This window comes from Scheffersomyces xylosifermentans, assembly GCF_036884685.1.
Source record: "Scheffersomyces xylosifermentans strain CBS 12540 chromosome Unknown RJT20scaffold_4, whole genome shotgun sequence".
Classification (NCBI taxonomy): domain Eukaryota; kingdom Fungi; phylum Ascomycota; class Pichiomycetes; order Serinales; family Debaryomycetaceae; genus Scheffersomyces; species Scheffersomyces xylosifermentans.
This window is the reverse complement of record NW_027042942.1, coordinates 1,769,739-1,786,090: the sequence shown is the minus strand read 5'-3', so window position 1 is coordinate 1,786,090 and position 16,352 is coordinate 1,769,739. Positions and strand designations below refer to the sequence as shown.

Here is a 16,352-nt window from a genome sequence, read left to right as displayed (position 1 = left end):
TGCAAACTATTAACCACCATGTCTCAATCCCTCATTAAAGGTGCTCTCGACATCGATCCTTGGTTGGAACCTTACTCCCAACGTCTTATCGACCGTCAGCTCCAGTTCCAAAAATGGTACAAAGATCTCCAGACCTCTGAGACTTCTCTTTTCAAGTTTGCTTCGTCCTACGAAACTTATGGTGTCCATGGCAACTGGGACACCAAGGAAGTTGTGGTTACTCAATACGTTCCCGATGTTGTTGAAGTGTCGATAGTCGGTGAATTCAACAACTGGGACGTCACAACCCATAAATTGAAGAAAATCAACAATTTCGGTTTATGGTCCCTTACCATTCCACCAGTGAAGGGTGAATTCGCTATCCCACACGATTCTAAGTACAAGATCTCGATGAAATTACCATCTGGAGAGCAAATCTATCGTTTAGACCCTTGGTTACATAGAGCTACCGCTTCTGAAGTGAAAACTTCTCATTTGTACGACGGTCGTTTCTGGAACCCACCACCAGCAGAAACATATAAGTTCAAGAATAAGAGAGCCACTTTCAACGATACCGAAGGTATCAGAATCTACGAAGCTCACGTCGGTATCTCTACCCCAGAGCCAACTATTGGATCGTACAAGAATTTCACCCAGAATGTTCTTCCAATTATCCACCGCTTGGGCTACAACACCATCCAATTGATGGCCATTATGGAGCACGCTTATTACGCTTCCTTCGGATATCAAGTAACAAACTTTTTTGCCGTTTCCTCAAGATTTGGAACCCCAGAGGACCTTAAAGAGCTTATTGACACCGCCCATGGTCTCGGAATCAAGGTTTTGTTGGACGTCGTTCACTCTCATTCATCCAAAAATGTGGAGGACGGTTTGAACATGTTCAATGGTACCGATCACTACCTTTTCCATGGCGGTAGCAAAGGTAACCATGACTTGTGGGACTCCAGACTTTTCAACTACTCAAATCACGAAACTCTTCGTTTCCTTTTGTCCAACTTGAAGTACTTCATCGATGTATATCAATTCGACGGTTTCAGATTTGATGGTGTTACTTCTATGATGTACAAGCACCACGGATTAAGTTTTGGTTTTTCTGGAGATTACAATGAGTACTTTAACCCCGAGTGGGTGGACAATGATGCTGTAGTTTACTTAATGCTCGCTCATCAGCTTTTGACCGAAATCAGCGAGAAGGAGAACAAGTATAAGTTCATCTCAATTGCAGAGGATGTATCTGGTATGCCAACGCTTTGTTTAAGCATCCCAGAGGGAGGTATGGGTTTCGACTACAGACTCTCTATGGCTATTCCAGATATGTGGATCAAGATCTTGAAGCATTTACAAGACGAGAACTGGGATTTGGCTGCAATCGTACACACCTTAACAAACAGAAGATACAAAGAGAAGTGTATCGCTTATTGTGAGTCTCACGACCAGGCCCTTGTCGGAGACAAAAGTATCGCCTTCTGGCTTATGGACAAGGAGATGTACACGAACATGTCAACTTTGTCCCCTCTCACTCCTGTAATCGATAGAGGTCTCTCCCTCCACAAATTAATTCGTTTAATAACCTTCGCCCTTGGTGGAGAAGGTTATTTGAATTTCGAAGGTAACGAGTTCGGTCATCCAGAGTGGTTGGATTTTCCAAGAGTTGGTAACAATGAATCTTATCATTACGCCAGAAGACAATTCAATCTTGTTGGAGACGACTTGTTGAGATACAAATTCTTGTTTGACTTCGACGCTGCCATGCTTTCTTTGGATTCCAAATACGGTGTTTTGGACAAGCCACAAGCCTACGTTTCCTTGAAACATGAGAGTGATAAGGTTCTCGTTTTTGAAAGAAACGGTCTTCTTTTCGTCTTCAACTTCCATGCAACCAAGTCATATCCTGACTATAAGATTGGTGTAGAAGCGGCCGGTACATACTCTATTGTGTTGAACTCCGACGACGCCGTTTTTGGAGGACATAGCAGAATCCAGGAGGTAGATGCAAATGGAAAGACTGTCGAGTATTTCACAAACAATGATCCTTGGAACAATAGAAGTAACTCATTATTAGTTTATATTCCTACCAGATCAGCAATTGTCTTGCAGTTGAAGGAAAAGATCAAGTAATTGGTAGTAAGGCCACCTAGAAGGTGCTCAAATTTATATTTCAGTTAAACCATAAGTCGGATAGCCGCAAAAATCATTGGAACTGCAAAATTCTTTATATTTGAACACACTGTTATCCAGATTTCAGCAACATTTATAGAAACAAAAATATACACAGTACTAAAGATAAGTTATATATGTCAAAAGGAACGTCACTAAATTCGCCTACTTGAAGCGTCCTGCGCTTTATAGGCTATCTGTTTGGAATAATTGCTTACAGTAAGCAGATAGGACGGTTAAATGAAGTGGATACTAGCAAGTTGAGATCCACCAATATGACATTTTGAATTTTGGATGTGGGTACTAATTGAATAAATATATTGGCTCAATCTTTTGAGCAGTTCGGGTTCTCTTCACATCCACAACTGAATTGGATCAAGCAAACTAACTTTGCAAACCTGATATACTCTATCCACAAGTTTCCTCAATTGTTTCTGAGCTTGGCCCTCAGCATGCTGTTCGTCAAAAATATAGCGAGAAATCTGTCTTATCAAGTGAGTAGAAAGTCTCCAAAAGTATACCTTCTGTTCATACATAAGGATAATTCCAATAATATCTTTGGCCAATTTCTTTGCATAACCGTGGGGGTACTTTTCTAATTCGGCTTTCGCCAAGTCGGGATTATAGAGCATTGCTCTTTGAATTAAACTTTCATACAACAAGATTTTCGAGAACTTAAAGTAGATACCGATGAGAGCCGTCCTTTCATCTTTAAAATAAATTGTCGGATACACTCTAGAATTTGACGTGGGTTTATAAATGATAGGCTTCAAACTGGGCGGCATCTCAGTCTGAAAATCATCGAGTAGCAGCTTGAGAGCCAACCAATCGTTATAGCTTTTGTGATTTTCAATCTCGCCTTTAGATGGTACCAGCACCATATTCTTGTATTCATTAATCTCGCTCGTGCAGAGTAGCATCCTATACAAGGTCCACATAGTAATATCACGACTTAATGTTATTGTCAGCAAGGAGAATTCTTTTTCTTGGACAATGGGTTTTGGAAACTTTTTAAAGCCATCAAAAAACTCAGGGTCTAACGGGCGCCAGAAATGCTGGATAGAATACATTGTAGGAAGGTCGAACTTCAAGGAGAGCTTCAAGTCACAAAGATGCATTGTCCAAAAACAAGTCTGATAGAAAGGTGACGTTTTGAGCAAACTTTCCTTTCCAGTCCCATGTTTAGACAAAATGGACAGTAGCATACTTGCAGCTCCCCTGACATAAGTGCTGTCTTTGGCAACAAATACAGCATCAAAGAAACAAAGGATAATTGTACTTAGTAAACATCTAGAAATTATACCATTCTTATTTTCTTCCACGTCAGGAAGGCTTAAATGATACCTAAGGGACTTTATGGTCTTCTCGTAGTATTTCATTGGGAGCGAAGCGTCAAGCATTTCTGGTTTAGAATTTTGTAAAATTAACAGACCCAAGCAGAAAATCAGATCAAGGATCATATTAGTTTCATCAAATAAAGCAAGATCTGGAACTATTTTTTTGAACACTTCCTGCTCTAAGAAAATATCTACTGAGTCAGAAAAGTGGTTCACAAATACATCAAGCAACTGGCACTCTAAATCACTTTTGACAGTAAGATGGAGGGATGGCGTCGCCTGTCTTTCTGGCTTTTTAATCTTCAAGACATCTTGGAAATGTTTAAATAACTCATCAGTCAGAAGTTCTCCCAGAAGGCTCCATGATCTCTTTTTATTTGCTGGCTTTTTCAGAACGGTATCATCCTTGTTCAATTTGTTAATCCTTGGACGTGAATTTTTCTTTGTCTGTGTTGGCTTGAAGTGCCCAGTAGAAGTGTCCATTGTTTCCAATGTGGTGAAGTCACCAGTAGAATGCCTAGTTCTCAGGCTCATACCAATTTTTGAACCAATTTCATTTTTAGGGTCCTTTGCAATCTCAGAGGGGATTGGATACTGAATATTCGGTTCAGAATTACGAGATGTGGCTGCTCCCATATTCAGAAGGGTGTTGCCTGAAGTTTGGCGATTTAAAGCGAACTCTTGTTGGAGCCCAATCGACTGCTGACTTGGAGTGGCCAAGATAGAAGAGCTAGAGTATGAATACGAGTTCGTAATACTGGGAACAGGGGGAATGTACAGCCATGGAGTGGACTGCTGTTGAGGCTGTTGCTGTTCAGCATTCTGTTTTATTGGAATTAGAACGTTAGTTGGAATAATTAAAGATTGATTTTCTTGAGCCATGGGCGATAGAGCTTGCAGTTGTATCACATGTTGGCGTTGTTGAACAAGCCCATCCTGAAAAGGAGGTGCCGAATAGATCTCTTCTTTTGAAAATTGTTCCTGATTATACATCGTAGGAATTTGATAGCCTGGTTGTTGGTACAAGCCTTCTTGTGGCACAGTAGAAATATTGGGAACATTACTTACCATGCCATAGGACGTACTTTGGCTGAGCTGAGGCTGTTCAAACTGGCTCTGGTAGTACAAATTTGCCGGTTGGGTTGGTTGATACTGTAAAGGTAACTGTTGTGGGGGAGGTGGCATTTGGTCCATGTCTACAAGTAGCACTGGCTGGACAGAGGGGTCCGTCTGGTCTTGTTGCAGACGCATCCCAATTCCCAGATAACGGTCCATTGTCAGGCTCTACTGTTTGCTACGGAAGAGCCTATGAGATTTCCGGTGCTCAGTGGGTAAACTTAACACCAACAATACTAATTCTCGGTTTAAACTGTCCCAATTACTACAGTTGGTCCCTGACGCTGACATTAACGTATATGGACACTAGCCACTTGTGTTGAACTTATTCGAGACTGATTAGCCGAAGTGCATCTGTACCCAACACCCGTTATAACCGTTCATGTAGATCGTCTAATTTTTAGTTCCATGGCGGACTCTCCTGCAGACTGAGGGACAAGAGCCAAGCCGGTTTGACGATTTGTGGGATGGGGAGATATGTCGAGAATCGGATTAAAAATCACCTACAAATAGTGAATGCATCAAACACTATGTATTTAACGTACATGGCTGCAAATTTAACGTTGTGAAAATACTTCAACGTTGCAAACAATACAGATGTAGATCATGATAATACTTCAGATTATTAATAATGTTGTGTAACCCTTCTACTTTATTGGTTCCAATAATATTCTGGTGCGCCTCATTTGTATGCACGAAAAAGGTAGCGAGAGTAAGCGATCTGCGGTGTGTAATTACGACATGGTTACTCCGTAGGCGAAGTTGGAGGACGTGCAGTGGGCTATGTCAGTGCCAGGAAACTTTACAAGGATGAGAACCAAGCAAGGTGGTGCCCTGAACTGTAAATTTTGAAAGAACGTCTCCAAAGGGTCCAAGTGAATGCAGATATTTACGATGTCTTGGTGAATTCCATTCTTGAGTTCGTACTCGCCTGCGCAAAGTGGGGACATTCCGCGCCAACAATCAGAATTTGTCGATCGCTGGTGCACAAAATTATACGACTTGTTTTGAAATATTTCGATTTCCTATTTAGGGTTAGAAGTGGGACTTAGTTTATTTGGCATAGAAACCTAGTTGCCGTACATAGGCAATCACTATTTTCCCAAGATAATCTTTAGGGCTGAAAAATTTGCTACAAAATTAGGTATGTGTTCGTCATACCTTACAGATTGGTCATATAAATTTTCATTTTCCAAATATAAAATCTCAGTGTTGATCTGGTTTGCAAGGTTGTACGAAGTCTCAGTTACTCTACATCATTCTCTTAGAACCACAGCTGATCCCTCTAGTATATAGACTTGAATATCCTCGTCGATTTCTTCATCTACCATGTATTTGTTCATAGAAAACCTTCAAGAAGTCTCCCATTTTTTGTTACAATGAGAGTTGAATCAAGGATTATGCCATTATCTAAGTATTGTCCCCCAGTAACTCAAGAGCTTCCATAATGTTGTTCCACTTTACTCCGGTGATATCCTTCAATAAGTTGTACCTCAAATCTAAACGATAAAGTGACTTGGCAAGGCTAATATATTGTGCTGAAGCCAGCTGGAATATTATTTCCTAAATAAAGTAAGACCAAATTTTCAGGTCCTCAAAATTGTCTTTGACAACAAAAGTTGGGTTAGAGATTGAGTATTTTGAGAGACTTCAGTAGCATCGAAGTATCAAGTTGTTGAATTTTACAAGACCTCAACTCTAAACTTCCAATACAGGACAATTTAGATGTAAATAATACTCATTTCAATTGCATTGCCGCAATTGGCATACACTTCAAAAGGGAAAATTTAAATAAAACTTAAGTCTAATAGGTCTAAGCGACTGTTTCTGGTCGACGCAAATTGTGAAGTCAAGACACCGAATTTGGTCACCATCAAGAATTATTTCGTAGAAGATATCTGGAAGCCTATAATCTTATGATATTGCCGAAATTTTGTTTACCAACATCCAATATTTCAAAGTTGCTGGGCAATGTTAATTGCCGTTTAGAATACCTCTCATGCAATTGTGATTCTTATTCTATTAAAAGTAATTTTGAGGATGCCCTAACTATGAAGTTCACTTGAACGCCAAAAAAGATATTCCAACAACGTAGGAAAATACGGATGTCAACAAGTCGCATTAACTAAACTATTAAAAGACAAGTCCATAAACTTTAATTTTGATAATGAATTAGATTTGTGCCCCTCAAAGTGCTTTGACAAAGCCAAATATCTAGGATATTTTTCGGAGTTACTTATATGGATTCTGCCATATGAATTGAAAGCACACTTCGAAAGAATCTGTTTGGTGGCTACAGCCTCTAACACGTCCACTATTAGGAGGTTATCGCTAATCGTTTGGAGAATTTCGTCAGGAAACTCATCCAAGCGAGATACAATAGGAATTTTCTCCACCATTTATGTTAAGGACAACTCAGCTGACCAGTAAAAGTGAATTTAAGTTCTAGATTTTTCAATTAAAAAACCTAGAAATAATTGCTGCCGAATCCAATAAATGTCTAGCTTTTCATCATTAATCGAAATACCGGTTAGATGGGCTGGGGCTTAGCAATGAGTTTGCAGCAATTTCAGAATCTCCAGGCTTCACAAGGCGACCTCTCAAATGGCTCCCCTCACTCACAGCATCTTTCATCTTTCTTTATCTGCTTCTATGCATATAGTCACTACACTCTATGATAAAGCCATAGATCCCATTTTTATTTCCACTTATTGCAACCAAAACATCGACTGTAAAATCAATATCGTCATAGTGCTGTTGTTAAAGTATACGCCAAAACAAGCTTTATCACGTGCATATAAAATTCTGCGGCAAGGGTTTATTTTATTAAAGAGTGTCATAATAAAGATCGAATAACCGTATTTAGCAATTAGCAATTAGCAATTTAATTCACTTGCACAATTGGCAAGAAAGGATTGATTATAAGACTTGAATAAACAATAATGCTGACGAGTAAGGAATTGACATTCTTTGTAGTGGATTTATCAGGGCCAATGGTTCTGCGCCATAGTGGAGAAGAAACAGATTTGGACATCGGATTGAAGTACTACTATGACCATGTTGCAAATGTTCTTTTGAAAAATAGAAAGATCGATAGAATGGGGGTCATTTTGGTTCATGGAACAGGCAATGGCAGCGAGGATGAGCTAGAAGTTCTATTTGATGATGAACAGTTTACTTACGAAACTTTCAAGCGTTATAGTGAAAAAATGAGGGCTGCCAACAACAACTATGAATCTAAGCAAAATGAGGAAGGTAATTCAAACATAATAGACGCGACATTACATGGGCTAGACCAATTCAAAGTGAAAATACACTTGAAATACCTAAGAAACTTAGTTGTGATAACAAATGGAGAAGATCCGTTATACCTTGAGGGAGAAGAGTCCTTGGCTGAAAAAATTTCTGATTATACAGACTTCATTAATACCTATGATATTAAGGTCACGGTTGTTGGAGTAGGTTTTGATAAAAAGATCAAAATAACGGAGCAAAAGCAGGAAAACGTGAAGTTTTGGAACCAGCTAATGACCAAATGGAATGGACGCGTCTTAGATGCTGAAGCGTTAAATCGAAACGTCCAATACTCTCTGGCACTAAAGAAAGTGGCACCGCGTGCCTTATACACTGGACTGATGACCTTCGGTCTTGGCAGTGAAGCTTTGTCAGGAGAGAAGAATAGTAATATAAATGAAGTAGGTGGTTTGACACTAGACGTGCAGATGTTCCCAGCGACTAGACCGGAGAAACTAGCATCCGGCCACACATATGACTTGCTGGAGAAGAGTTCATCTAGTGTCAAGCGTATTACAAAGCATTACTATAAGAAGTATAAGGAACAAGACGACCAAACAGAAATTAAGGATGAAGAATCCGGTGATGATGCTGATTACGAAAAAGTGGAGGTTCTGGTTGGGGATTATGTACCTGGTTTTAAATACTCTAAGCATGACATCATTGCGGTAAACCAGGATCTCGCAGAGATAGCACAACTATACTCTTTGGCAGGTATATCAATCATCGGCTTCATTAAGCAAGTTGACTTTCCGTATGCATACTTCACAGATGAATCCAGTTATGTGATACCGTCAAAGTCAGCTTCTCCACTGAAGATGATACTATTCAATTCGGTGGTCAAGAGTTTGCTTGATTTGAAATCTATTGCATTAGCTCGAGTCGTCACAGGTGACGGCAAAGAGGTTCAACTTTGTTCGTTGACACCACAACTTGTACAGATAGAGGGCAAATATTCCTACTCGTTTGTGGCAATCAGGATAGCTCTTAAGGAAGACCAAAAGATAGGTAGGTTTCCATATTTGACCGAAAAGACTAATTCAAATACTCAAATTGAAGATAACGATCTCGACGATTTGGATGAAGGAAAGTCTGCCAATCAAGATGACTCCAGAAAAAGAGAATATCCTTCTGAAGATGTTATTGAATTGATGGATTCTTTTGTGAAGTCGAAAGATTTGGACAAGAACGACAAAGGCACAAGTCACAAGCACATTTTGGCTAACCAGAAGGTGGCTTTACGAGAAACTGAATTTGTCAACTTCGGTACAACTATAAAGGAGATGAACACAGATGCGAAACTATTGCCCAGCAATCCTGCCAATCAAAAGTACAACACGAATTTGAAGAAAATTGTAATAAAGTCATTAGAGAAGGAGTCACTTTGGGATTTCTTGAATGAGGACAAATTTGTAGAGAAATACTTGGTAACAAGTAATAAAAACAAAGCGTCAATGGAGGAAAAATCTACAAATTTATTTAACCTCAACAATATTGTTAGTGGCAACACTGTGAATACTAAAGATTGGCTTCTGGAAATTAATAAGGATTCCCTTCTAACTTCAGAAAACTTGAAGGACAGCTTGAAAATAAAGTACTTGCTAAAGAAAGACACATCCAAAAGAAGACAGCAAGCTGGTACTGCTTTCGAAAGATTCTTCCGTGCAGACGGAGAATCTGCAGAAGAGAAGAAACCGCTGGGAGGATTTGGTACCTTCTTTGATATCAATGATTTATTGGGCGATTGAACTACGATATTGTATATATGTTAATATTATGAAGCCGATTTATATCTATTTACATGGTAGCTTCTCCGTCTAACCTAACATTAATATCCCAAATAATACATGAAAATGCCATCTAATACTTGAATAACCGGTTCTTCAAGTCGAATTCTCTATCCTTGGCTGTTCTTTTTCTATGCTTTGACTTAGCCGTACCATCTGCTCCCAAACTATTTACAATCTTTTCACTGACCTTCATCCCCAAAGTACGGTCTCTTTCTTCCTTAAACATCTTTCTAAGGTCTTTTCCATTGATTTCCAAAATAGCTTGCAAGTCGAAAAGAGCTTTGTACTTCTGCAGATTTCCCTGCTTCCAAACGCTTATCCAATGGGACGCAATTCCCAACTCGTCATAAGATCCATCACTTTTGACCTGGTCTCTTGATTTAGCAATATTGTACAATAACTCATCAATAGAATTTGTTGGCTTATTCATGTAATCAGAATATTTCGACCCTGATGGGTCCTGGAGGTTGAGTAAGTATAACAAGTAATCAGCTTGGATGACCGGATCTATGAAGGAACTATGAACACATCCCACCATTCCGAGTGACAACATCGTCTCTATATCCTTGACTGTTGGTAAGAACACACCCGGCGTATCATGTACCAATATGTCTGGTTCGCTACTGAGTCTTATGATTTCGCTTGTATTCTTGGTCACGCCTGGTTGACCACCAGTCCTTGCCACTTTACGTCTCTTCGTGGAAATAGCACCGGCCAATTCAGGAGCGTAGCCAACTTCTCTAAGAGTATTCACTAGTGTTGATTTACCAACATTTGGCATTCCAATAATCATTAGTCTTAAACCTAACGGAGGGGGTGGTGACATTTCGTAGTACTTCTTCTTTATCAAATCTATGATGGTACGAGCATCGTTTCTATTTCGACAATCAATGGTCAAATGCTTCTCATTGATGGAATCATGCCATTTTTTTAGTAGCTCTGGTTTTAATGCAGACAAATCTTTCTTCGAATAAAGAACGATTTTTTCTTTCTGAGCTAGAACTCTGTCGAATAGGACATTAGTAGTAGATAAGGGAGCTCTACTGTCTCTCACTTCAAGAACAAGGTCTATTTGTGGGGCAAGATGGCCAAACTTTGTAAGTGCCTTCTGGTGGTGGCCTTTAAAGTTTGACAACGGAATGTTGTAGTTGGGGAAGATTCTTCTTGGAATGAACGACATGGTCAACGTCCAAGTATGAAAACCGCTAAAATAAGAAGTTGTAGCCTCAATCTTTATATTATAAGTTACCAACAGGAACAGTGAAATGATGCTATAACTCTATTATTTCTTAATCAGGCTATCTTCACCACAGATTTTTTCGGTACTTCTGTATTTTATTTCAACTACTCGTTATCCAATACCTCAATCTACTCCTGTAACGCTTAATACTTACTATACTTCTGCCTTTTTATAACAAACATTACCTTCAGAATACTGGAAATGATTGTGAAAACTGAAAAATGTCATTGCAGCCGCTGCAGGAGAAGACCGGCACAGAACATCATTGCAAAATATGTCGTACGAGCGTAATATGGAATGTCGTGAAAACTTGGCCATACGCAATACCTATGTATATGTAGATGTATATAATTAGTAATATGTCCTTCATTTTTAGCTGTCGATACCAAGATTTTCTTCTCATTTCCAATAAATAACAAAACTACAAGGACGAATCTGACTTGGAGCAAAAAAAAAAAAATTCTCTTGTCGACAATACATACATATACTCTAACACTATCAAATATCAAGTAGAGCATCTCTCATGGAGCGACGTTTTTATAACATACAGGAACTTTTTTCAGTTCTTCTTTTATCTTCTGAAAGCTTGCAAAATGCTACAGTCTTTAGATGTTTAATTCTTCAAGATAAAGGCGTAGGCTAACTTCGCAAATGATAAAAAAGTTGTAGATCACTCTGGAAGCAAATATTTTATACCTATAATGCCGTTGATAACATTTACGGGACTTCCTTCCTCGGGAAAAACGACTTTTGCCAAATCTCTTCAAGCACAACTTCAGCTGAAAATTGATTCTGCCAAAGAGTCTAACCAGCCTGGAGCAAATTACTCGATAATATACCACTCAGACGAGACCCTCGGGATCTCACATGACGTATACACAGACTCGAACTTGGAAAAACATGCTAGGGGAAGTCAAATGTCTGCGGTCAAAAGAGATCTCTCGAGAAGTAATATTGTGATCTTGGACTCATTGGCATACATAAAAGGATTCCGTTATCAACTCTTTTGTGAAGCCAAAGGAGTGGTCACGCCACACTGTGTGATCCAAGTTATGAATCCTGTTGAAAAATGTATAGAATGGAACGAGTCCGAGTCCAAAGAGAACAAATGGAAAGGTGAACTCATCCAGCAATTGAGCATGAGATACGAAGAACCTAATAGCGACTCCAGATGGGACTCTCCTTTATTTACTGTCGTTGCAGAAGACAAAGACGAAAAGTTGCCTATAGAAGAAATTTGGGATGCTTTGGTGTTGAAAAGACCACCTCCTCCAAATGCTGCTACTCTTGTTAAAGCTACCTCAGGAAACAACTTCTTACAAGAATTAGACAAACAGACGTCGCAAGTCATAAATAAGATACTTCAGCATCAACAACTTATGTCAATCGGAGGAGAAGTACTTATAGACAAAGATCAAGGGCTATTAATAGAAATGCCTTCGATTTCTGTGAGTATTTCGCAGCTTCAACGTATTAGAAGAACCTACATTAGTCTCAACAGAATGAGGAGTGTTGATATTCCAAGAATAACTCCTCTTTTTGTTGAATACGTAAATAGAAGCTTGAACAGCGATGATTAAATCAAGAGCAGCATTCTTATATTTTAGAGATACTTAATTAGCATAAGCCAGAAAACTACAGGATCTAATATACAGCTGTTTTGTCTGGTAAGACTTTCTATAGATATGCAAGTTATTGATGTATGTATATATGTAACGCTAATCAGCTTAACGCTTTCTTTGGTTTTTCCATTTGAATGTCACAGCACCAGAGGCGTCGACTACCTTCTTTTTACTTCCTTTCTTCATTAGCTCTTTGGTCGTTTCCATGCGTGACTCCACTTCCTTCAATTGTTTCTCTCTATTTAAACTTCTCTGTAATGCCTTGTATTGCTTTAACTTCTTCAAATCTTGTTTATCCTTTATAGTTTGGTCTTGTATAGGGTCGTTTACCAATCTCTGGTTTGTCTGAAGCTGTTCTATTCTCAATCTATTTTCCTTTTTGTCTAGAAGACTGGCATCAGTGCCAAAGTGTGCTGCTGGATCGAACGTCTGTTGATCTTGTATAGAATCCACAAACACCGTGTGTTTTCCACCTGCATTAAAGGTTAAGTCTTGCTTTGCTTTTTCTATTTTCAGGAGTTCTGAGAGTCTTGACGTCCTTATATAGTTGACATCTTGAGTTTTAAGTAATTTCACTTGATCTACAGATAACACTTCAGTATCTCTTTCTGATATTAAAACTCCCCTATCGTCCACTCTCTTCTTAGTCATAGCATGGTAGTACTCGTCTGGGTTATACGTAGCCGCTTTCTTCTTCAACGCCTTTAAGGCAGACTGCTTCTTATGGTAGTCTGCAGCTCTTAATCTATAGTCTTTCTTCTTCTCCAAAAGTCCAAATCTGGCTCTATCCAGAGTTTGGGATCTCTCCTTGTGCTGCTTTTTTTGCACATTATGAACTAATTTGACCATTCTTACTCTGTATACAAATTAGATGTTTATAACAGCTCTTTCAAGGTCCTAATGCAATGCTATATTGTACCAAAGTACTGTCTTTCCTATTGAAATATTTAATTTTGAGATGGTCTGCGCAAGAAAAAATTATGTCGTAAATGTCGCGCTTTATGGTAGACTTTTGCAACTATAATAAGGAGACATGATGGGTATATTATTAGTATAGTAGCTCTTTGTATATGATAATAGGTTTACATATGGATTGAATAAAAACCGAAATGATGGCAGTAGTTTCAAGATGGGATAATATAAAAATGATGCTTATCTATATTCCGAGATTTGTGAATGGGGACATCTATTTGTACTTTTCTATCGGAATCATAATAGTTACTCACTTTAGACAATTTCTTAAAGTAATTGGTAAAGGAAATACCATTTGGTAATATAGTACCGTGTACTTAAAAATTTATTTGAGATGATCTCTTAAAAACTCACAAATGCTACTTCCACATCTCCTTTCTATCCATGGTAAATTCTTCTCAGTTGGTTGTTATCACATCATTGTCGTCATCATATTTATCTATGAAGTCTTGGATACCACTTCAGACCATTGCACGTGACCTCCTCCCCAAATCTCAACGAACTTATAAATTTTCATGTAGTAAAATTATGGAGTAAATTCAAGTTACTATTATCAACACTACGCCATGAGTAGAAGGATAATTAGGCCCTTCGCCAGGATTAGAGGTCCGAGTTACCGTGTGAATAATACTGCTTTGTTTTTCTCTCGAAGCAATAGCTCAAAAATCCAGCAACTGAGCTATCCTATCCAAGAAGAAACATCGAATATACAAGAGTCTAACAATGAAGAGTCAGTTCCTTGGTTCTTACGTCAAGAAAGCGCTTCTCCCTTGATAGAAACAAACGAAATAGAGTTACCTACAGTGCCAGAAAATTCTCCACAAACTGTGCAGAAGTTTTTAAAACTTTTGGCCGAGGAATATGGCTTGAAGGATCTTCAATTGTTCGATATGACCATATTACCTGAAGAGCACCCATCCAGTATTAAGAATCAGCCTTCCAATTATATTATCATTTGCACAGGAAAATCAGAGAAACATATCTTTAAAGCAGCCAGTGAGCTCAGACTCTACATAAAGCATAATTACGAAATACTTCCAGCTGTGGAGGGAGTGGTATCTAATGGAACCAGTCCAGCAGCTCGTAGAAGACTCTTAAGAAGAGTCAGAAAGGGAGCGTCAGCAACCGACAATGATTATGGAAAAGTTCCTAATAGTTGGGTAATGTGTGACACCAAAGTAGACAATGTCTTTGTTCATATTCTCACACAAGAGCGAAGAAGCGAGTTAAATTTAGAGTCCTTGTGGTGTCCTGAAGAAGAACAAGCGAGATATCTTGGACAGGAGACAGTTCCAGAGAACTCTGATGACATTTTTATTGGTGTGAGAAGAAACTATCACACTATGACTCCATTCATGATGCAATTTAGAAAGCAAAATCATACGAATGTTCGTTCTTATTCTACCATTGCTAATTCACACGGAGAAATGGGGTTGGAGAGACTTATCGCAGAGGATTTGCCCATTTCTACCCAAAAAGTTAGCAAGTACAGAGGCGAGTTTGACTTAAAATTTGAAGGATCTAGTTTGGAGTCTTATAGAACGAAATTCCAGTTTTACAGGACTCTTCATTTACTTGACCCTACAGTTGTATCCTTTCAAGAAGTCAGTGACAGTATACTCGAAAAATACATTTCATTAAACATCTACATTAATCATAGTGCGGAAAACATTTCTAAAGAGAAGGTAGGCGATGTAATTAGCTACATGAAGCTTTTAGTAGACTCTCCAGAAATGTCATTCACGGGGGAAAGTGTTGGAATTCATATTGATGAGCTTTTTGATAAGTTATCAAGATTTCTATCCTCTTTACTCACTTTTTCAGACAAAGAAGTTGACATATTATCACATAAGGAATTCTTTCCACTCTTATGGAGGCTTTCGATAGTGGAACAAAACGAGTACATTGGTCCAGATTTAGTATCAGATATCATAAGTGGCGAGAAGGAAATCCCTGAAGGTCTTAATGAAGAAAATGGCATCTTACAAGCTTCTAACAGAGCAAGGGACGTCACAAATATTATTAAATATCACACTGAATTGAATCATTTCATTCCAGAGCCATCATTGAAAGAGTTGATCCTTTTCACATATGGTAATGCTGGAAAGTGGGAAAAATTCTGGAAGGAATGGGATGTCTCTTTCGGCTTCCTTGCGAGCGGTGCTCATAATGAATCACCAATGCACTCATGGACCAGGCTAGTAATATATTTGGCATGCCGTAACGAGAAGTCGCTGTTAGTTCATTTCTTACACAACTACTGGAGTAGCCCTAGCTCTGGCAAGCGTTCTTTGATTGAGGACTTTCAGGCACATGGTGGCTCATTCTCTTCAGTGCTAGAGAAGGACGCATTCGTGGCTGCTATGACCAAGATTTTGAACACGGTTAACAATGGGTCTGCCCTGGGATTTGCGGAGGTAGAGACCATTGTGAATCAAATGAAGTGAATATAATTTGTACATAGAATTCAATGAGGACCATTGTACATATTTGGGTCCACTAATGGGTAAAATAATGCACAACTTGAAGGGATATAATGTCAAGGAATTGTAGAATCAGGAGCTTACATCCACAGACTTTATCAAACTCATCAATTTAGTAATCTGAGATGTCATATCTTAGATTCACTTTATATATATAGGAGTTAAATTTATCCTCAAAACAACCAGAGCTATCTTCAGATAGTGTGTGTTAGCGTTAGCACAAATAATAGTAACTAAGAATTTTGACGCCCAAAGAAGGTTATAGGGGAACTTGCCGTAGAAAATATCCGTGTCACGAATTTGAAAGATTTTCCCCACAAAAAGGGATACGGAGCCAGGGA

At 38.8% G+C, this 16,352-nt stretch overlaps 7 protein-coding genes across 7 annotated transcripts; 4 read left to right on the top strand and 3 right to left on the bottom strand. All coding sequences in view use genetic code 12, as the record gives it.

Annotated features, from left to right (window-relative positions):
- Nucleotides 1–18: 18 nt before the first annotated feature.
- GLC3 (1,4-alpha-glucan branching enzyme) lies at nucleotides 19–2,192 on the top strand (the record flags this gene model as incomplete). Its single annotated transcript, XM_064918953.1, has 1 exon — nucleotides 19–2,192. One exon carries the CDS (start codon nucleotides 19–21, stop codon nucleotides 2,116–2,118), a length of 2,100 nt encoding a protein of 699 aa, XP_064774669.1. The 3' UTR covers nucleotides 2,119–2,192.
- RJT20DRAFT_45808 (uncharacterized protein) lies at nucleotides 2,193–5,125 on the bottom strand. Its single transcript, XM_064920231.1, has 2 exons — nucleotides 4,563–5,125; nucleotides 2,193–4,316 (listed from the first exon to the last, which is right to left on the bottom strand). Exons 1-2 carry the CDS (start codon nucleotides 4,767–4,769, stop codon nucleotides 2,511–2,513), a joined length of 2,013 nt encoding a protein of 670 aa, XP_064774668.1. The 5' UTR covers nucleotides 4,770–5,125; the 3' UTR covers nucleotides 2,193–2,510.
- Nucleotides 5,126–7,461: 2,336 nt separating this feature from the next.
- On the top strand, nucleotides 7,462–9,830 carry YKU80 (ATP-dependent DNA helicase). Its single transcript, XM_064920230.1, has one exon. It carries the CDS (start codon nucleotides 7,553–7,555, stop codon nucleotides 9,650–9,652), a length of 2,100 nt encoding a protein of 699 aa, XP_064774667.1. The 5' UTR covers nucleotides 7,462–7,552; the 3' UTR covers nucleotides 9,653–9,830.
- On the bottom strand, nucleotides 9,709–10,980 carry MTG1 (putative GTPase). The gene has a single exon (XM_064920232.1). The coding sequence runs from the start codon at nucleotides 10,872–10,874 to the stop codon at nucleotides 9,765–9,767; it is 1,110 nt and encodes a 369-aa protein (XP_064774666.1). The 5' UTR covers nucleotides 10,875–10,980; the 3' UTR covers nucleotides 9,709–9,764.
- A 555-nt stretch (nucleotides 10,981–11,535) lies between these two features.
- KTI12 (Kti12p) lies at nucleotides 11,536–12,595 on the top strand. The gene has a single exon (XM_064915884.1). The coding sequence runs from the start codon at nucleotides 11,636–11,638 to the stop codon at nucleotides 12,512–12,514; it is 879 nt and encodes a 292-aa protein (XP_064774665.1). The 5' UTR covers nucleotides 11,536–11,635; the 3' UTR covers nucleotides 12,515–12,595.
- RJT20DRAFT_128528 (rRNA-processing protein) lies at nucleotides 12,596–13,455 on the bottom strand. The gene has a single exon (XM_064917295.1). It carries the CDS (start codon nucleotides 13,403–13,405, stop codon nucleotides 12,662–12,664), a length of 744 nt encoding a protein of 247 aa, XP_064774664.1. The 5' UTR covers nucleotides 13,406–13,455; the 3' UTR covers nucleotides 12,596–12,661.
- A 639-nt stretch (nucleotides 13,456–14,094) lies between these two features.
- Nucleotides 14,095–15,975, top strand: RJT20DRAFT_145584 (uncharacterized protein; the record flags this gene model as incomplete). Its single annotated transcript, XM_064918809.1, has 3 exons — nucleotides 14,095–14,134; nucleotides 14,258–14,916; nucleotides 14,968–15,975. 3 exons carry the CDS (start codon nucleotides 14,095–14,097, stop codon nucleotides 15,973–15,975), a joined length of 1,707 nt encoding a protein of 568 aa, XP_064774663.1.
- Between the last annotated feature and the right edge of the window lie 377 nt (nucleotides 15,976–16,352).